Genomic DNA, 21479 nt, shown 5'->3' on the forward strand with positions numbered 1-21479 from the left:
AGAGATCATTGCCTTTTTATTTTTAGTACTTTGTATCTCTTTGGAAGTGAAGAGTTCAAAACAGTTTCATTCAATACAATCATATAGTAAATACACACAGAAAAAAAAAGTCGCATTCCTGATCCAAATTGAATTGTCACCTTAGAAAATTAGCTAGAAGGCTTTGTGTTCATGTAAAGATGTTTTGAGAGATTTGATATTACCAATATAAACTTTCCTTGCAGAGTATGTTCTGAGTGATTTCTGTGATAATCATTTTACTAAAGGTTTATTCTCCCCAAATGACTGAAATTTAAATAGAAGTACGAACTATGTTTTTATATAGTATAGATTTAAGTTCTCTGGATTCTATCTGTGGCTGTAGTTTTAGCGATTGAGTCTAGTCAGAGAACATTTAGGTCTTCAGTAGTTCATATGGGAAGTGGCATTTGCCTATACTTTAAAAAGGGTAATTTGAGTAATTCCAAGCATTCTTGTTTGCTGCCTTTTGTTAACAGTTATATGTCTAGGCAGGTCAGTGAAGCTCTGACAATAACCCTCAAAAAAATGATAGGGGAAGGTTAAAAATCTGGTCCTTAGAAGTTAGTAGAAATTAGAAATACATTTTAGGCTGGGTGCATGAGTCGAGGAAGGACAGCGCAGAATCACCCAGAGAAAACACAGCCATGAAAAGTTTTGAAATAAGAAAGCTCTGCGTGGAAGGAAAGTCTACAGAAGGCGGAAAAGCACCTCTATACTAGGCGACGGAAGAAAGGACGAGATGACCTCACTGCACATAGTCCGCGGAGCTCCGGATACTGGCAGGTTGTAGTGGGGCAGCAAGTGTTGCGAAATTATCAGTGCAGAGAAAAAGCCAGAGCTCTCTGGCCAGTGGTGTGTGTAGTGAGCCAGGCGGAAATGGGAGTGAATTAGGAACGCACAAAGTGGATGTTCTGAGCTCAGTGTGTCCATGGTGACACAGTGTTGAGAGAGGCTCAGCTGCATGTCCAGTATCCAGCTGACAGTTCTGGAAGGCCTTCTCAGGCCTGATGAGCTACAAAATGAGGACAAATGACTCAGCTGCGGAGTCTCCATTGACAGAAGACTGCCATGTGCTTGTTCATTGTGAACACGACCAGGTTTTCACTAATATTCTGGGAGGGTAAACATTAATGCATTTGGTGTGTTCTTTTTCTGTTGTGTTTTTGTTGTTGTTGTTGTTGTTGTTTTATTTTTTTTCTGTTTGGTTTTTTTACTCCCAAAGAAAAACATTCCCCCTTTCAGCTCAGTGTTTCAAACCCAAGAGGAGCAGAAGAGCGATGCCTCCCACTTAAAAACCAATGGCATTTTTTAACACTTAGGAAAGTGCTGGCTGTGCTGGGTTGTAAATACGGGAGGCGATGTTCTGAGGCCTTTGCACCACTTGTCAAACTCGCCTGTTCATGATTAATCTGCTCCTTCCTCTCCCATCCTTTCTGTCTCCTTGCAGGTCCCTGACCCTTCCTCGGCAGGGGTCTGTAAGCCTTTAGTCCCCCCACATGCTGTTAAAAATTTACTCCTTTTGGAAACATTTACAAGCTAATTCCAGCTGCCACCAATTTTTCTAGCTCTTTATGATGGCTTCTAATGACCGCGTCTCGCATAAGTGCCATACGTGTGCCTTTGTGTGATAGATAACGTCAGGACTTGCCCCGGCTTTCCTGAGAGCTGCGTTAGGTCAAGGGTTGGCTTTCATTATGTGTAAATCTCCGTGCACCGTAATGTCCCAATGGAGAGGGTGCACCGTTAGTTTCTGTTACTGTTCATTCCTTTATTGGGCTCCAAGATCGTGCAGGAGATATGGCCATAGAAAGACTTGGTTCCCAGGCTCAAGGAGCTTCAATTTGCAGGGAACACATGACACGTGGACACAGCTCTTCCATTTACATCAGATTTCCTGGTGCCCTGGAAAGAAATGCCGCGGCTTCCTCTCCATCCACCCCTTTCCCTGTGCTCCGCTGCGGGCTCTTACCTGTTCCAGGGGCAGTTGAAATGGCAGGCTCTGGACTGTGCTCCTCCTGCCCGAGAAGCTCTTCTTGTCTTAGCTCTCTGTGCTTGTCCCCTCCCCCTCGCTGGTACGGTCTCTCCCTTTGGGTCCTATTCAGATCTACGTGGTGCTTGTCCTGATGTATGATATTCTGTTTATTTTACAGTCTGTCTTTCCACATGAATTCAGCTGTGTTGTGAGGGATGAGTCTGCTTGCTTCTCCACTGCGGGCCCCGTACAACTTCTAGCACAGAGTAGTTAGTCTTCTAGGACATACCAAGTACATGATTTGAGTTTGAAAGTTACAGGACTATACCTGAAAATATGTATCAGAAGATTTATAACTGCACTTTTTAAAAGTCAAGTTCATTTAATTTTCACATAGTCATAAATGTGATATGATACAGCAGCAAAGATAAATGAATGAATAACCAAATCAACATGGTTGACTCTTAGAACTAGAAAGATGAATAATAAAAAAAAAAATCAAGTAGCCAAAGAAATCTTCATGGTTCTCTTTCACTGATACATAGTTCAAAACCATGTAAAACTAAATGCTCTATTATTCAGGGACACATGTATGTGTTCAATAACTGAGAGTGAACTAAAAAGATGGGCGGTTCTCCCGTGATCGCAAGGGGACTAGTTAAGGAGGTGTTCCAAGGGGCTTCTAAGACATCCATAGCAGTCTATTTCTTCAGCTGTGTGATGGATTAAAGGGTGTGGGCTCTGTTATTTTCTTAAGATCATACATGTGTTATATGCACTATTTTTTGTATTTCGATTTTAAAAAGCTTTGTGGGATTGGCAGTAACAGAATCCAAAGGGAAGTGCAGTCAGAGGAGGGGAGATCCCCTTCACTGGGAGGAAAAGAGTAAGCATCTTTGAGTAGGGAGCATGTGAGCCAGGCCTAGAAGCCAAATGGGGGTTAGGCAGGCAGCTATAATCGAGGGCAAGAGGGGAGGGAACTATATGCATGGCACTCATGGCACTCAAAGGCCTGGGCGGAGTTCAGGGACATCACCTAGTGATGGAGTCTAATGGGACAGCTTATGGCCTATTTGTCCAGTACTCAGAAATGCCATTAAAATCAGTCTGGGTTGGCCCTGGCTGGTTGGCTCAGCTGTAGAGCATTGGCCTGGCGTGCGGGGGACCCGGGTTCGATTCCCGGCCAGGGCACATAGGAGAAGTGCCCATTTGCTTCTCCACCCCCACCCCCCTTCCTTCCTCTCTATCTCTTTCTTCCCCTCCCACAGCCAAGGCTCCATTGGAGCAAAGATGGCCCGGGCGCTGGGGATGGCTCCTTGGCCTCTGCCCCAGGCACTAGAGTGGCTCTGGTCACGGCAGAGTGACGCCCCGGAGGGGCAGAGCATCGCCCCCTGGTGGGCAAAGCGTCACCTGTGGTGGACATGCCGGGTGGATCCCAGTCGGGTGCATGCGGGAGTCTGTCTGACTGTCTCTCCCGGTTTCCAGCTTCAGAAAAATACAAAAAAAAAAAAAAAAAAATCAGTCTGGGTCCAGTTCAAAGGCCATTTTTTTAAAAAAAATCAATCTTTTTCTGATTTTTTTAGTCATTTTTGTTCCTCAAGCTTTTCTATAATGTCGTACTTAATGTTTGGAGTGTGTGTGTGTGTGTGTGTGTGTGTGTGTGTAGCAGAGTGCTGTAGAGCCATTTTCTGTTTTGTGGGATTTAGGAGATAGGGCCAGTCATGGCTTTTGGCTTTAGACAACATCTAGGACATGTCAAAAGTCAGTGGGAACAGAGGACAAGAAAATTTTTCAGGCCAAGGTCGATGGAGGCTGAGCTGGCGTCTGGTAGTCGGAGGGGAGGAGAGGGAATGGATTTGTAAAGAGGAGAAATAACTGATGACTGGGGGAATGGGTAGTTGATAAATTGCAGAGCGTAAAAGGAGTATTAGGATAGCTCGAGATTTGCAGATGGAAGATCTATGAAAGGTAGTAACACCGATACTGGGCTTCAGCATAACAAGAAGGCAAGACCTTCTTTGTAACATATTAAGGTGAAAAGAGACTAGCGTAGTTCTACTTGGCAACAGAACAGCGGGAGGGTGGATCAGGTGTTCAGGGAGGAGAAGACAGAATCTGGAGCCATCGAGAGAGAAGTAACAACTGAAATGATGAGAGTGAGGATTACAGATACGAGACCTTGCGCACCACCTATATTTCTTTGATGTCTGGGGAAGAGGAGATGGGAAGGGTGTTTATCAGGAATGATCAAACACTTGGAGAACAGGAGAGTCAGGTGCTGTGCAGTGTATGTGTTTACAGAGGAGAATGATGATCTATTTTCATTAGATCGCCTGTGACTGATATAAAAAAAAAAATTGGTTAGAAAATGATTCTGCTATTTGTTTCATTTGCCACATGACTGAGCTGTCATTTGTCTCCTTTTGAAAAGAGATCATAATTTTCTGCGATTTAAATGTAGTCAATTTTTAAAGATACCTAAATGTGACACTCTTCAGGAAGATATATGCCTTGTTTAGGCACTAAGGCAAAGTGTCGGTGTAAATCACTAAAAATTGAAGACTTGACAGTCTGTGGGATGTGGCAAATTACTGTCATATTTACAATGTGTATTGCAAAGGCGACTTTTCCAGAATAACTGTAAGGACAGCTTCCTCCAGAAATGGTCCTTTTGGAATTTGGTCTATTGTCACTTTATGCCATGTGGGGGGACACAATGGCAGTGCTGGGCTGCTGGCATGATTAGTGCTGAAATTCGGAAACTTAGAGCATTTTGGCAATATTTGAATATATTTCTTTGTATCTGTGTGGAATTATATAGTTCTGTAGCTGCCATCATTATCAAGGCTTCCTTTTCTCACACACTGTGAAGAGTGAATCTGAATTTTGCTCCTGCCCCCTGGGACCCTGTCACTGAAAACAGTGCCAAGACAATGAGCCATTGAAAATTTCAGGTGGCTATTTTTTGTTTTGTTTTTTATCCCACACCATCTCTAATTCATGTGAACTTCACATAGTTACTTTATATATTAGCTAACATTTTTCCAATGATATATTCGACAATTAAAGGAAATGGATTTACCTGTTATCCAGACTTGTGTATTTTATATTTTTCTCTCTTTTAAAAAATGAGGGCACACAGGAGAAGCACCCATCTGCTTCTCCACCCCTCCCCCTCTCCTTCCTCTTTGTCTCTCTCTTCCCCTCCCGCAGCCGAGGCTCCATTGGAGCAAAGTTTGCCGGGGTGCTGAGGATGGCTCTGTGGCCTCTGTCTCAGGCGCTAGAATGGCTCTGATTGCGGCAGAGTGATGCCCCAAGATGGGCATGCCGGGTGGATCCCTGTCAGGCGCATGCGGGAGTCTGTCTGACAGCCTCCCCATTTCTAACTTCAGAAAAAATACAAAAAAAAAAAATATGAGTTGTTTTAGAAAGAATTTTAATCTGTATAATTTTAAAGTTTTTTTTTCCATCAGAGATAACTTGAAAACATAAACCATTCTTTGGTGTTAAAGCAGCTAAAATGGACATATTTCTTAAATGTCTTTAAAAATTCCAAATTGTGGTTATTCAATAGTTAACAATAGGTAAATAGGATCCTTTTATGGTTCACAAATGTGATGATTGGGTGTTCATGCTCTTGCATGAATGTGCGTTCCTCAAACTTTTTTATGACGTGGGCACGTACCCGTGTCTCATACGGAAAGAAAATGGTAAATACAGAGGAAGCCATTTATTTCATTTAACCATCAAAAATGTCATTATATTTTTTGAGAGAACAGTTTTGTATCTGACAAAGAGGAATTTGTTGGCTGTCTATATTTTTTAAAGTTCCCCTTAGCTGACTTTTAAAAACCTCTTCAGTGTTACATATGAAGAGAGGAGAAGCACTTCCTAAAGCAGTCATTTCCATCAGAAGACTTTTCATTCTTTAATTTCCTAAACCCATGTGTTTAGAATTAGAAGAGCCATCTCCACATGTAATAAATATGTAAATGACATGGTAGTTTGATCATCGGTATTTCCATTTTCAGTTAGGTATTGAATAAGTCGACATTGTTTTAAAAGAAAGATTATGTGAGATTTTTTTTTTCCTTTTTGTTTAAAATCTTACTCCCAGCCTTTGAGAGCCTGCCCTGGGGCAGGGTGTGCCTGGCCCCATGAGCGGGTGTGTCCCCGCTGGTCCCCACGAGTCACCTGTGAGTGAGCCTGCATCTGCCGTTGCGGCTGGTCATTTATGAAGCCCCTGGAGTCCCTTGAATTCCTGTCTTCCTCAAGCAGTTCTGTCTCCTGGGAGCCCTCCCCTTTTTTCACATGGCTCTCTTGCATCATCTCTCTCTCTCTCTCTTTTTTTTTTTTTTTTTTTAAGATTTGATCCTCTTGCACAGGAATTCTTTACCTAATATCAAACATATAAAAAAGGTATAATAGAATTTGGTTATTTTTGCTACAAAACCTATTTCACTTTTCATACTACGTTCCCGTGCAGCTTTTTTTATATAAATTTTTATTAATTTTAATGGGGTGACATCAATAAATCAGGGTACATATGTTCAAAGAAAACATCTCTCTCTCTCTCTTTTTAAGGCCCATTTCATATCCACCTTCCCAGGGAGCGTCTTCCAGTGGTCCTTCCACTCCCTCAGCAGGAATAGCTAGCTTTTACAGAAATTGATGGAGTCTTCTTTGGGGCACTTCCACTCCTCCTTTTAGTAAAGACCTCAGGATGTTTGTCCTCGTTCTCAGACTGGCCTTTAAGAGCAGCGTCTCTCCGCTCTGTCCTTCTTTGCTCGCTCTCTGAGCTCTAGCACTGGCCACGCCCATGGCAGATGATCCTGTGAAGAGTAAGGATGTGGGCAAATGCAGGAAGACCCATGCATGTGGGCCTTCCCTGCGAGCCTCCACGAATCCTGCCTAGTTACCAGTTGCTCGTGTACCAAAGCATCATGGGAAATGAACGAAGTTAGGGCCACATTGTGAGGGCACTATAGATCAGGCTTCATTCAGTAGGCAGTGGAGAGCTAGTATTTTTCTACAGAGCTCATTTGTTTGTTTAAATTTTTATTGAGGTAACATGTATATAACATTATGTAAGTTACAACATTAGAATTCAATATCTGTATACACTGTAGCATGTTCACCAGCAAAAGTCTATCTTCCATCTGTCACCATATGTTTGATTCCCTCTACTCATATTGCCCAACCCCCAACCCTCTGTTCCTCTTATAACCGCCAATCTGTTCTCAATATCAATGACTCTTTTCGTTTTGTTTGTTCATTTCTTTCTTTTGTTTTATATTCCATGAGTGAAATCGTATGCTTTTTATCCTTTTCTTTACATTCATTTCACTTAGCATAATAATCTCAAGATTCATTTATGTCACAAATGGTGATATTTCCTCTTTTTATGGCTGAATAGTATTATCTATTTTATATGTATGTGCACCATATCTTCTTCATTCATTTGTCTTTTGATTGTCACACAGGTTGTTTTCATCTTGACAATTGTGACTAATGCTGTAATAAACGGGGTTACATACATCTTTTTTATTAGAGTTTTTAGATTTTTTAGATAAGTACTTAGAAAAGAAACTGATCATGTGGTAATTCTGTTCTTAATATTTTGAGGAATCTTCATGCTGTTTTTGCACAGTGCAAAGCCCATTGTTGGTTTTGGTTTTTGAGGTTTTTTTTTAAACTGAAGGTCTTTAGTTAACTTTGTATCTCATGATGTACATGTTTAGGAATTATTTAAGAATAATTGGTTTGCCAATGATACAAAGGATGAATTAAGAGGGTGGCAAGCAGGCTGTTCTCAGGAATTAAGAGAAAGTAAGCAATGTAACATCTGGGACTTTCTACCCTTTGGAGTAGATTTAGAGATTTATGACTTCCTATATTTAAAAGTAGAAAGAATATGGAGAGAGAAAAACAGAAAAGAAAAGCAGGAAAATTTCCAAAGACAGAAAAATGGGATCAAATTGAAAAGTGGCAGAGCTCAGATTCCAAAGCATGGAAATGTGGATACAAGAAGAGGTTAGAAATAGAAGAATGAAAACGCTATTATAAATATTATTTTTAAATCTGACATTAGCTTAAAAAGGATCAATTCTTTGGTTAAATAACAAGCCAAATACTTTAGACTAGAAATGTTTTTGTTTCAGTGATGTTATATAATGTAATGACTGTTCATACTCCTTTTTCTCCCCTGATTAGTGGATCTCTTAGAATTGAATACAACAAATGAAGTTTTCAAACAGCACAAGCTGAACCAAAATGATCAGCTCCTTAGTGTTCCAGATGTTATCAACTGTCTGACCACAACTTATGACGGCCTTGAACAACTGCATAAGGACCTGGTCAATGTTCCACTCTGCGTGGATATGTGTCTCAACTGGTTGCTCAATGTGTATGACACGTAAGTTTGTTTATCCCCATTAAAATACAATTATTGGAATAAATATGTTAATAATACAAAATATGTAACTTTTTAAAGTGTATTTTTTTAAAAGTACTTTTTTAAAATACTTTATCCAATGGAAATATTTATGTTAATTGGTGAAAATGAATGACTTTCCAAAAATTCAGCAGTTAACCAACAATAAAACAAAAAAGATTGTCCGTGCATTATTTTACGATTTTTCTTCAATTACAGAAGCTGTCAAATTTATAGGTGTTTTTTGTTTTCTGTTATTTTTGGGTTTTTTTTGTTGCTATACTAGGGAAAACCTAATATAAGTAAGTTCAATTTCCTTCTCCTTTCAGACTTTCTTTTAGTACTTATTTCAAAAGACACTATTTTGTAGTTTTTCTTACGAATTAAAATAATTTATTGGCTCATAATAATCCACTCTGTGATTTTTTGTGTGACAACTTAAGAGCAACTTGAATGGCAATTAGAGACATTAAAAAGGGGGCATTTAATGTCTCTTTCAGTATGAGCTTTACTTATCGCAGTGGCGGTTATGTATGTATATGGTTTTAAATAATTTATGCTACAGGGCACTAATATCTGTAATTTAATTAGGTGCTCACTGTTACATAAAGAGCTCTCTAAGCTTCCAGCATAACTCACTTACCATTAATCTGACTTTTTTAAATGTGACAATGCATTTGTGAAATGATTCTAGAAAGACCTGCTGTGGGCTGACATTTCTAAAATACTAGGAATTACTCATTCTTCTGGCAGGAGGTTAAAATATGTGAAGATGAAATAAGAAAATTAGATGGTTGTTTTTCTCTCAGCCTCCAAAGTTATTTTCCATAAATTAGCTGTATGAAAATTTGTTTTTATCAGGTTTTCATTTGATTTTCAGAAGAAGAAGATTGATGGTAGTGTATGAATGCACAGTTTTAGCAGCTGATTCTACATAGTAAATGATGATGACGGTAGCTTTAGAGAAGATTTAATTAAAATTCTGTTTATACTTTTGATTAGAAAAATCTTTTTTCGTTTAATATTCACAAATATTATAAACTTTTTAAAAAGTAATCAAGTAGCCTTTGTGTGCTTTAAGGGTTCTTAAGAAATTCTCTGAAGAACAATAGCATGAATCTCAATGACCATAATGAATGTGGGATCTACTCCATCCCTATCTGACATACTTTAATACATTCCATTTTTTTTTATAATTTTATTTTTTTAATGGGGCAACATCAATAAATCAGGATACATATATTCAAAGATAACATATCCAGGTTATCTTGTTGTTCAATTATGTTGCATACCCATCACCCAAAGTCAGATTGTCCTCTGTCACCTTCCATCTAGTTTTTTGTGCCCCTCCCCCTCCCCTTCCCCTCTCCATCTCCCCCCTCCCCCTGTAACCACCACACTCTTATCAATGTCTCTTAGTCTCACTTTTATGTCCTACGTACATATAGAATAATGCAGTTCCTGGTTTTTTCTGATTTACTTATTTCACTTCGTATAATGTTATCAAGATCCCATCATTTTGCTGTAAATGATCCAATGTCATCATTTCTTATGGCTGAGTAGTATTCCATAGTGTATTATGTGCCACATCTTCTTTATCCAGTCATCTGTTGATGGGCTTTTTGGTTGTTTCCATGTCCTGGCCACTGTGAACAATGCTGCAATGAACATGGGGCTGCATGTGTTTTTACGTATCAATGTTTCTGAGTTTTTGGGGTATATACCCAGGAGAGGGATTGCTGGGTCATAAGGTAGTTCTATTTTCAGTTTTTTGAGGAACCACCATACTTTCTTCCATAATGGTTGTACTACTTTACATGCCCACCAACAGTGTATGAGGGTTCCTTTTTCTCCACAGCCTCTCCAACATTTGCTATTACCTGTCTTGTTAATAATAGCTAATCTAACAGGTGTGAGGTGGTATCTCTTGCAGTTTTGATTTGCATTTCTCTAATAACTAAAGAAGATGAGCATCTTTTCATATATCTGTTGACCATTTGTATTTCTTCCTGGGAGAAGTGTCTGTTCATGTCCTCTTCCCATTTTTTTTATTGGATTGTTTGTTTGTTGTTGAGTTTTATGAGTTCTTTGTATATTTTGGATATTAGGCCCTTATCTGAGCTGTTGTTTGAAAATAGCATTTCCCATTTAGTTGGCTATCTATTTTGTTATCAGTTTCCCTTGCTGAGCAAAAACTTCTTAGTCTGATGTAGTCCCATTCATTAATTTTTGCCTTCACTTCTCTTGCCTTTGGAGTCAAATTCATAAAATGCTCTTTAAAACCCAGGTCCATGAGTTTAGTACCTATGTCTTCTTCTATGTACTTAATTGTTTCAGGTCTTATGTTTAGATCTTTGATCCATTTTGAGTTAATTTTAGTACAGGGGGACAAACTGTAGTCCAGTTTCATTCTTTTGCATGTGGCTTTCCAGTTTTCCCAGCACCATTTATTGAAGAGGCTTTCTTTTCTCCATTGTGTGTTGTTGGCCCCTTTATCAAAAATTATTTGACTATATATATGTGGTTTTCTTTCCGGGTTTTCTATTCTGTTTCATTCATCTGAGTGTCTATTTTTCTGCCAATACCATGCTGTTTTGATTGTCGTGGCCCTATAATATAGTTTGAAGTCAGGTATTGTAATGCCCCCAGCTTCATTCTTTTTCTTTAGGATTGCTTTGGCTATTTGGGGTTTTTTATACTTCCATATAAATCTGATGATTTTTTGCTCCATTTCTTTAAAAATTGTCATTGGAATTTTGATGGGAATTGCATTAAATTTGTATATTGCTTTGGGTAATATGGCTATCTTGATTATATTTATTCTTCCTAACCAAGAACAAGGAATATTCTTCCATCTCATTATATCTTTTTCAATTTCCCTTAATAATGGTTTATAGTTTTCATTATATAAGTCCTTTACATTCTTTGTTATGTTTATTCCTAAGTATTTTATTTTTTTTGTTGTTGCAATCGTGAAGGGGATTATTCTTTTGAGTTCGTTCTCAAATGTTTCATTGTTGGCATATAGAAAGGCTATTGACTTCTGTATGTTAATTTTGTATCCTGCGACCTTACTGTATTGGCTTATTGTTTCTAGTAGTCTTTTTGTGGATTCTTTGGGGTTTTCGATGTATAGGATCATATCATCTGCAAAAGTGATACCTTTACTTCTTCTTTTCCAATTTGGATGCCTTTTATTTCTTTGTCTTGTCTGATTGCTCTGGCTAGAACCTCTAGTACCACATTAAATAAGAGTGGAGAGAGTGGACACCCCTGTCTTGTTCCTGATTTAAGGGGGAAAGCCTTCAGTTTTGTACCATTTAATATGATGTTAGCTGATGGTTTATCATATATGGCCTTTATCATGTTGAGATATTTTCCTTCTATACCCATTTTGTTGAGAGTCTTAAACATAAAATTTTGTTGTATTTTATCGAAAGCCTTTTCTGCGTCTATTGATAAGATCATATGGTTTTTGTTCTTTGTTTTGTTGATATGGTGTATTACGTTAACCGTTTTACATATGTTGAACCATCCTTGAGATTCTGGGATGAATCCCACTGATCATGATGTATTATTTTTTTAATATGTTGTTGTATTCGATTTGCTAGTATTTTGTTTAGTATTTTAGCATCTGTATTCATTAGAGATATTGGTCTGTAGTTTTCTTGTTTTGTGCCATCCTTGCCTGGTTTTGGTATGAGGGTTATGTTGGCCTCATAAAATGTGTTTGGAAGTATTTCTTCTTCTTCAATTTTTTGGAAGACTTTCAGTAGAATAGGAACCAAGTCTTCTTTGAATGTTTGATAAAATTTGCTGGTATAGCCGTCTGGGCCTGGACTTTTATTTTTGGGGAGGTTTTTAATGGTTTTTTCTATTTCTTCTCTACTAATAGGTCTGTTTAGGCTTTCTGCTTCTTCTTGACTCAGTCTAGGAAAGTTGTATTGTTCTAGAAATTTATGCATTTCTTCTAGGTTGTTGAATTTAGTGGCATAAAGTTTTTCATAGTATTCTACAATAATTCTTTGTATATCTATGGTGTCTGTGGTGATTTCTCCTCTTTCATTTTGGATTTTGTTTATATAAGTTCTTTCTCTTTTTTCCTTGGTAAGTCTTGCCAAGGGTTTGTCAATTTTGTTGATCTTTTCAAAGAACCAGCTCCTTGTTCTATTAATTTTTGTATAGTTTTTCTGTTCTCTATTTCATTTATTTCTGCTCTGATTTTTATTATCTCCTTTCTTCGGCTGGTTTTGGGTTGTCTTTGTTCTTCTTTTTCTAGTTCCTTAAGGTGTGAAGTTAAGTGGTTCACTTGGGCTCTCTCTTGTTTGTTCATATATGCCTGAAGTGATATGAACTTCCCGCTTATTACTGCTTTTGCTGCATCCCATAGATTCTGATATGTCGTATTGTCATTTTCATCTGTCTGTATATATCTTTTGATCTCTGCATTTATTTCTTCTTTGACCCATTCATTTTTTAAAACTATGTTGTTTAGTTTCCATATTTTTGGGGGATTTTTTTCCTCTTTTTTGCAGTTGAATTCTAGTTTCAAGGCTTTATGATCAGAAAATATGCTTGGTACAACTTCGATTTTTCTGAATTTGCTGATGTTGTTTTTGTGGCCCAACATATGGTCAATTCTTGAGAATGATCCATGTACACTGGAGAAAAATGTATACTCAGTCACTTTGGGATGAAATGTCCTGTAGATGTCTATTATGTCCAGGTGCTCTAGTGTTTTGTTTAAGGCCACTATATCTTTGTTGATTTTCTGTTTGGATGACCGATCTAGAGCCGTCAGTGGTGTATTGAAGTCTCCAAGTATGATTGTATTTTTGTCAGTTTTTGTTTTAAGGTCAATAAGTAGCTGTCTTATATATTTTGGTGCTCCTTGGTTTGGTGCATATATATTAAGAATTGTTATGTCTTCTTGATTCAGTGTCCCTTTAGTCATTATGAAATGGCCATTTTTGTCTCTGAGTACTTCTACTGTCTTGTAGTCAGCATTATCAGATATGAATATTGCTACGCCTGCTTTTTTTTTTGATGTTATTTGCTTGGAGTATTGTTTTCCAGCCTTTCACTTTGAATTTGTTTTTATCCTTCTTACTTAGATGAGTTTCTTGTAGGCAGCATACAGTTGAATTTTTTTTTTTTGATCCATTCTGCGACTCTGTGCCTTTTTATTGGTGAGTTTAATCCGTTTACATTTAGTGTAATTATTGACACTTGTGAGTTCCTTATTGCCATTTTATATCTTGCTTTCTGTTAGTTTTGTGTCTTGTTTGATCCTTCTCTTTCATTTTTCTCTCTTTTGTTTTTATTTGGTTGTATTCCATACATCTTTTCTCTGTTGCTATCTTTTTTAAATCTTGTGCTTCCGTGGTGGTTTTTTCAATGGTGGTTACCTTTAAGTAATGAATAGCATTCCTACCCTGTTCATTGTAGTGCACTATTTTGTGAGTACTTTTGCACTCCATCGTCCTTTGCTACTGTTAATCTCCATCCTCTCCTCCCCTTTCTTTTTGTTGTTGTCACAGTTTAAATTTGGTTTTATTGTGTTCTTCTTGGAGCTTTTACTTGTGGCTTTGTTTTTTTTTTTTTGTTCTTTGTATCTGATTGAAGAACCCCCTTTAGTAATTCCTGGAGTGGGGGTTTTCTGATGATAAATTCCCTCATCTTTTCTATATCTGTGAATGTTTTTATTTCTCCTTCATATTTGAAGGATAGCTTTGATGTGTATAGAATTCGTGGCTGAAAGTTCCTCTCTTTCAGGACTTTAAATATTGGGGTCCATTCTCTTCTAGCTTGTAGAGTTTCTGTTGAGAAATCTGATGATAATCTAATGGGCCTTCCTTTATATGTTGTATTCTTCTTTTCCCTGGCTACCTTGAAAATTTTTTCTTTGCCGTTGGTTTGTGCCAATTTCATTATGATGTGCCTTGGAGTAGGTTTGTTGGGGTTAAGAAAACTCGGAGTTCTGTTTGCTTCTTGAATTTGAGGCTTTAGTTCTTTCCACAGGCTTGGGAAGTTCTCATCTATTATTTGTTTGAGTATGTTCTCCATTCCATTTTCTCTCTCTTCTCCCTCTGATATACCTATTATTCTTATGTTGTTCTTTTTGATGGAGTCTGATAATTCCTGTAGAGCTATCTCACTTTTTTTAATTTTTGAGTCTCTTTCTTCTTCTCTCTGTTGTGCCTCAAGTTGCTTGTCTTCTATTTCACTAATCCTACCTTCTATCTGGCCTGTTCTATTAGCTAAGCTTGTTACCTCGTTTTTCAGCTCGTGAATTGAGTTTTTCATCTCTGTTTGATTTGTTTTTATAGTTTCAATTTCCTTGGAAATATATTCTTGGTGTTCGTTGAGTTGTTTTCTGAGCTCCCTAAATTGCCTTTCTGTGTTTTCTTGTATATCTCTGAGTATTTTTAGGATTTCTATTTTAAATTCTCTGTCGTTTAACTCCAAGGTTTCCAATATATTAAATTTTTTCTCCATAGATTTTTCCTCATCTATCTGTGTTACCTCTCTTTCTTTTGTATCCATGGTATTCGATTTTCTCTTCCTTAATGGCATCTGAGGGTGGTTTTGTTTATAGTATTAATGAGATTTAATAAAGAATAAAAAGTTAAAAAATAAAAATAAAAAATAAAAAATTGTTTTTTAAAAAATTAATAATTAAATAAAGAAAAATAAAATAAAATAAAAATTTTAAAAAAGGAAATTATTCCCCCCCTCCTTTTTCCTCTCCTCTCCTCTCCCCTCTTTCTTGAGAAAATCTTGTGGTGAACTGTGAATTATATTGTACTAAATAGAACAAACAATGCCTGTACTGGAGGGCCTGCATTGGGGAGAAGTAATAAAGGGGCAAAAAAAGGGGGGGAATGGACCCATAAAAAGAAAATAAGGAAAAAATTTGGGTCAAGATTAAAATGATTTGCTTTTAGGTGTTGGTTGACTAAGAGTTATGATGATAGGAATAAGAGGGAAACAGGAAAATGGAGGGACAAATTTAAAAATTACTATTGTATTTAGTGGAACAAGAACTAGATAAAATGGACAGCCAGGGATGGGAGCACTGCTAGTGAGTTAAAAAGGTGAAGTAAAAACCCCCAAAATGCCACAAACATAAGTTTGAGTCCCAAGTAAGATAATTTGTTCGTTATTGAGGTTTGAATGAGAGGAGACGTAAAGGAGAAAGGAAGAAACTAATATAGAGGGAGAAAAGAAAGAGAGAGAGAGAAAAAAAAGAAGGAACCACTAAAAGAAGAAAAAAGAAAAAAAAAGAGGAGAGAGAGAGAGTTAAGGGTTTTGGAGTGAAATCCTCATAGAAAGGAAGAGGAAAGAAAAGATAATGGGAGATGTAACACTTATGGGTAGTGTTGTTCAAGGAGAGGAGAGAGTAAGACTGGCAGAGAGATAAATATCCAAATTGGAGGAGGAAAAAAAAATCAAGAATGAAGATAAGAGAAACAAACAAACAAATATAATAAAATGGGATAGGTTATAAAGTCTGCGGATTATTCTTGATTTTGAGAGGTTATCTTCTTGCTTTTTCTTTTCTCTCCCTCTTCTTGGTCAGTGACTCTGTACCCCGGGTTCTGCCCCTTTGGCATGCTCAGGTAGAGGTTTGCAGTTGATAAGTCTCTATGGCGATGTCATGTATTGTGCTTCAGTCTTGTTGGTAGTCGAGGCTCATTAGCATTTATAGGCTCCAACAGTGGGAGAGTTTGTGTTCCTGGAGACTCTCTCCTAGTCTTTCCTTATTCAATTAGTAGCCTGATAATCCAGCTATGGGGTTGCTGCTGCCCCTGCCTGGATAGTAAGAGGCTCAAAGAGCTGGCAACTCCCCACTCTTTTCCCACTCAGCACAGGGCTCTGGGTAAGGCTCAGTCAGTCAGAGCTGCTAGCATAATTAGGCAGGGCTTCCGCCCACTCAAAGAGCTCTGACTCTGCCACTCTGTCCAGTAACATGGGCGGGCGCCCTCTCCCGGGGTGCTTGGAGGAAACTCTCGCTCACTGTCTGTGTGCGCAGACCAGGATATCAGGCCGGCAGTCTCACACTCTGAGTGAAACACCCACCCACACAGAAAAGTTCCAGCATTGGAATTGGCTCTCGCTCCCTCCCCGTGTGCAGCTTTTTCAGGGCGCTGGGGCGGCCCGAGATTCCGCTTTTGGCCCACACAAAGGCCCCTGACTCTGCCCCTCTGTGGGATAACACGGGTGCCCACTGCTGAGGCACTCAGAGGAATCTCTCACCCACTATTTGCACGTGCCGACCCAGAGATTGGGGAAAATGGCTGCCCCACTTGTCTTTCTTTGTCTGGGTTTGGCACGAGTGTTAGCTTGTATTGACTGGGTTGCCACAGGCACAGTTTTTCCTTGGCTTGGATCTCCGTGCCACAGCCTGGTTCGGCCGTTTGTGCCGCGGCCTGGATCTATTTACCCCCTTTGCCCGCCTTAGTTTCTATATTCTCAGTTCCCAGTGAAAGCCGCCGTGTTTAGGTTAGTGAGAAAGGCGGAGCATTTCTTACTCCCTATTTCCTTCAGGGTTTGATTATATATTTAGCCAATTTTTTGCTCGACCATACCTTCCGGTGTATTGCAAAACATCTGGAGGCTCCAAGGATAGGTTTTTCTGTTTCTGGTTGAAGATCTTGTTGAGTTTTAGGGGAGATTTATCAGTATCACTTCCTACCGTGCCATTACTCTCAATACATTCCATTTTAATGCAAATCTATCCTCCCATGGTAAAATAAAATTGTTAGCAATTATGTGCTGAGTTGATTTTCAATTTTTTAAACCTCCATGAGAGACTTTTTCTATAGCAAACTCACCACATTAGCTGGTCAGTTAGGTGTTTGAACTACAAAAATACAAAGCCCATTACTTAATTTTACATCTGAGTTAGAATACTATAGCTGTAGGCTACTTGGGAACTTCATTAAGCCTGTGGAATATGGTAGAGTGCATATCTTGAACCATATATAAAGAAGGAAGTGGGGGAGACTTCAAGTCACCCCCTCAGCATTGTCTGTGGCTCTAACACACTGTATTCGTTTGCTTTGGCTGCCGTAACAAAGTATGGCAGAATTGAGATGCGTAAACAGAAACTCATTTTCTCACAGTTCTGTAGACTAGGAGTCTAAGGTCAAGATGTCCAAAGTGTTAGCTTCTCTGCTTGTCTTATAGGTGCCTGTCTTCTCCCTGTGTTTTTACATGGTCTTTTTTCTGTTTGTATCTGTGTCCTGATCTCCTGTTCTTATAAGGACACCACTCAGATTGTGTTAGGGTACACCCAAAAAAACCTCATTTTAATTTAATCACCTCTTTAAAGATCCTCTGTCCAAATGCTGTTGCATTTCGAGGTACTGGGATTTAGGACTTCAACATATGAATTTTACCAAGATATAATTCAGCCTATGACACATATACATGCTGATTTCCCTGGACAGCCCAAAGGGAATAGGGCCACTTAGTTGGGAAGGAAGCAGTGTATGAAATGTTGTGATTCATATTCTAGGTAGTTACATGTTGGAGTAGTTCTATTTTCTACCATCAAATGCGAACACGCGGGAAATGCTCTACTAAAGCACTATTTCTTATTTAGAAAGATGGTATCTTGAAAATTTCCATTTTAAAAGCCCAAATGCTTTTAAGAAATGTCTCCCTTCTATGTCAAGAAAATATAGTAAAGACCACACTGAGTCAGAATGCTGTCTCTTTGGTCTAGTTTTATTTTTTTATTTATTTATTTTTAATCTTGGAGAGAAACATCGTGACCTAACCTTACTAAAAAACAGTCCCTTTATAATGGTAGTGTCAGATAGCCAGAGTTGATTGCCCAAATCTCTCTAATAGCTATGACTCATTCATTTATCTAAACAAGATAACTTAACTCTTTTCAAGCTATTAGTTCCCTCTGAGAATCTGATTGAAACTATAATCTACTTCTTCTAGTGCCTGTTTTGTGTAGCATGTTATAGCCAGAATTGGCATTTGCAGCTCTTCGAGTATATTCAACCAGCTCTTGAAATAATGAGTGACGCACACACAGAAGATCATAGAATTTTGGAAGTAGGACTTTGAGAAGCGACCATTTTGCTCTTTTCATTTTACTGATGAAGGAACTTATCCAGTGAGCTGAGGCAGTTTATCCTTGGTCACCTTTTGCACATTACTGGTCGATACTGTGCTAATATTTGTATTTTTGATCATCTTGATTCTTACCATATTGCCATATCTAAGAAATGTACTTTAAATTATTTTGAGTTTACTGTTTCTTTTAAGTTTTAATATGTACCCCACTTCTAATATTCTAAATTTTATTTTAAAAAATCTTTTTTTCTAATGCTGTGGGTAACAAGTATCCAAATATTTGGTCTGGTTGCTATGCAGTTTGGTAGTCATTTCATTTTTGATATCTTTGTTTCTCATCTGAAAAGTTAAGATAAAATATCTGCTTGGTTTACCACACATAGATGACTATGAAGGGCAAATAAACTAATACATAGAAATGTCTTTATAAATAATTAAGATGAAATTGATTCCATTTGAGAGTTCACAGCCTCATTCAATCTTTATCTTCCTAGGGTAAAAAAAAAAAAGTCTTAATTTCACAATCTTCCTTATAGATTAATGGAAATTAAAGCAAATATAAATTAGGATTGCAAGAAGTAGTCTAGAATATTTGGTTTAAATTCTTTTGTCCCTACAGAACATTTTAGCCTCACTTGCTGTAGGGTGAGTTCATTTTTTCCAGTTTTCTCAGATGGATATAATTTTATAAGGTACATATCTTTCTATTTAAATTATTATTAGGAGTTAATTATGAAAACTACCAGGGAACATTAGCTCTGTATTGTCTCTCAAATACAGATAGACACCTTTTATAATATCAAAACCTCCATCAACTGGCCCTATATCACCTGGCCTTATATGCAAGTCCTTGCCACCTGAATGAATCTTCTCACTGGCGCTCACACACTTCCTAGTGTTCCCTTTCTTAAGGTTTGCCTGTAATATTTTCTCCTAGATGATGAAAGTCATGTCATACCTTCAACGTCCAATTTATCTTCTTTATCAGATGTTGTCAGACTAAGGACTACTCAGACTAATTACCGATCACTAGTTAGTCAGCGCCAGTTATCTTGTACTTGATGTACATACATAATGGTTATTTTCATATTTTCTTATGATTCTCTAGTTGTTTTCCTGTCTCACTTCTCCAGCTAGTGTGTGAGTATTATAATGGGTAGGAATTGTGTCTTGTACTTTAATATTGGTCCTTATGGTAAGTAGAATAATACTGGGATCACAGTAAGACTTCATAATTGTTGATGGTGTGATGAATGGATGATTGACATTTTCAGTAGTCTTCCTGATGATGTTCTTTTCTTGTGTTGACAGCATAGACTGGAGGTCATCCTTTAATGCCTATCATTTAGATCTTTTTTCCCTTAAGGGATTGCTTTGTCCTTAGGCATATTCATGTACTCATCTATTCACACAGCCTTTTGTTATCTTTGCAAGGCTACTGTCTGATTGTGTCTGAAAAATAAAATGTCCTGATTTCTGGAGGAAGGAAAACAGACATTGCCTATTTTTATGTGATATTTAGAAAACAACTAAAAAATACAAAGTAGGAACAAAATTTCTAACATAGCTTGGTTTACAGTTATTTTGAATCTAGTGTTACTATAATTTCAAAAACTGGCATAAATATATTAATTTAGAAATTCTTATAATAGTTATATTTATTTTTTTAATATAAGTGCATATTATTTATTTCATAGGTCAGTTCTGAATGTTGTACACATATGTAGTAAGTGTTCAATAACTTTGTTGGATATGATTTAATATTTATATGTACTCTAGGCCAGTGGTAGTCAACCTGGTCCCTACTGCCCACAAGTGGGTGTTCCAGCTTTCATGGTGGGTGGTAGCAAAGCAACCAAAGTATAAATAAAAAGATAGATTTAACTATAGTAAGTTGTTTTATAAAGACTTTTTCTGCCAAACGTAGTGAAAATCCGACATAAAGTACTTGGTAAGTAATTATTATTATATGCTTTAACTTTCTGTAACTCTGCTTTATAAATTTTATAAAATAAAGTTACTTCCCTATTTTATAAATCACAATTACCGTGGAACTGGTAGGTGGTTAGAAAATTTTACTACTAACAGAGATACAAAAGAGGGCGGTAGGTATAAAAAGGTTGACTACCCCTGCTCTAGGCTATTGAAGGATTGTTTAGAAAATACATTTTACCACTCCCTAAGTGTGTTATTTTTATTTATTTTATACTTTATATGTCATGGTATGTATATAGAAACTTACCTTAGTATTTGTAGTTTGAGAATGAAAGATATCAATTAATATTGATAGAAAAAATATCCATAAGATCAAGGTCTAAATACAGTTTGACAATAAGACAACTTAAAATTAGAGTTCCAAAATATAAATATTAACCTGTTTTTTAAATAGCAGGAATTACTAAATTTTATGAATTCATATAATTATGTATTTATAAGTTTAAGTGTGCTCTACTTATAAATTGAAAACATTTAAAGAAAATGAACAATAAAAAATTAAACTGAAATGTGATTCTGAATATGAAATAATAGAGATAACAATAAAGACTTTTTCTTGACTATGTGTTGTTCCATCACATGGATCATAATATTATTAATATTTTAGTTCGTGTATTTACCTTTCCCCACCCCAGGAGCTTGTATAGTGACTAACTTTTGGTGGACAGCTCAGTAATTCTTTGATAAATTATGGAATAAGGACAACTTTCTGCTTTAAAGATAAAATAAATTCTTTCTTTTAGTCTTCTTTTAAGTGAAATTAAAATGGTCTCTTGCTTTGGCTGGATAGCTTGATTGGTTAGAGCAGTGGTTCTCAAAGTGTGCACCAGGGCGCACTGGTGCACCCTAGATTTCCAGGTGTGCCCTATGGTATTCCAGAGAAATATGTGCCAGTTGGGGACCAAAATACCAACAGAGTTTTTGGAGTTTAGATTTTGAAGGGGACAGAGGTGTGGAGAA

At 37.4% G+C, this 21479-nt stretch overlaps 1 protein-coding gene and 1 non-coding gene across 8 annotated transcripts in view; both read left to right on the forward strand.

The window, feature by feature from the left end:
• Positions 1-21479, forward strand: part of UTRN (utrophin) — a 510071-nt gene that overhangs the window by 428645 nt on the left and 59947 nt on the right. For all 7 annotated transcript variants that reach the window (XM_066248060.1, XM_066248061.1, XM_066248058.1 and 4 more), the window contains one exon: positions 8207-8408. In XM_066248060.1, coding sequence (XP_066104157.1) covers positions 8207-8408 — 202 coding nt within the window. The remainder of the gene's footprint in view (positions 1-8206; positions 8409-21479) is intronic.
• Positions 5587-5690, forward strand: LOC136316544 (small nucleolar RNA U13). The gene has a single exon (XR_010727772.1). It is a non-coding gene; the product is annotated as a small nucleolar RNA U13 (small nucleolar RNA).

The sequence above is a fragment of the Saccopteryx bilineata genome, chromosome 12 (genome assembly GCF_036850765.1).
Source record: "Saccopteryx bilineata isolate mSacBil1 chromosome 12, mSacBil1_pri_phased_curated, whole genome shotgun sequence".
Classification (NCBI taxonomy): Eukaryota; Metazoa; Chordata; class Mammalia; order Chiroptera; family Emballonuridae; genus Saccopteryx; species Saccopteryx bilineata.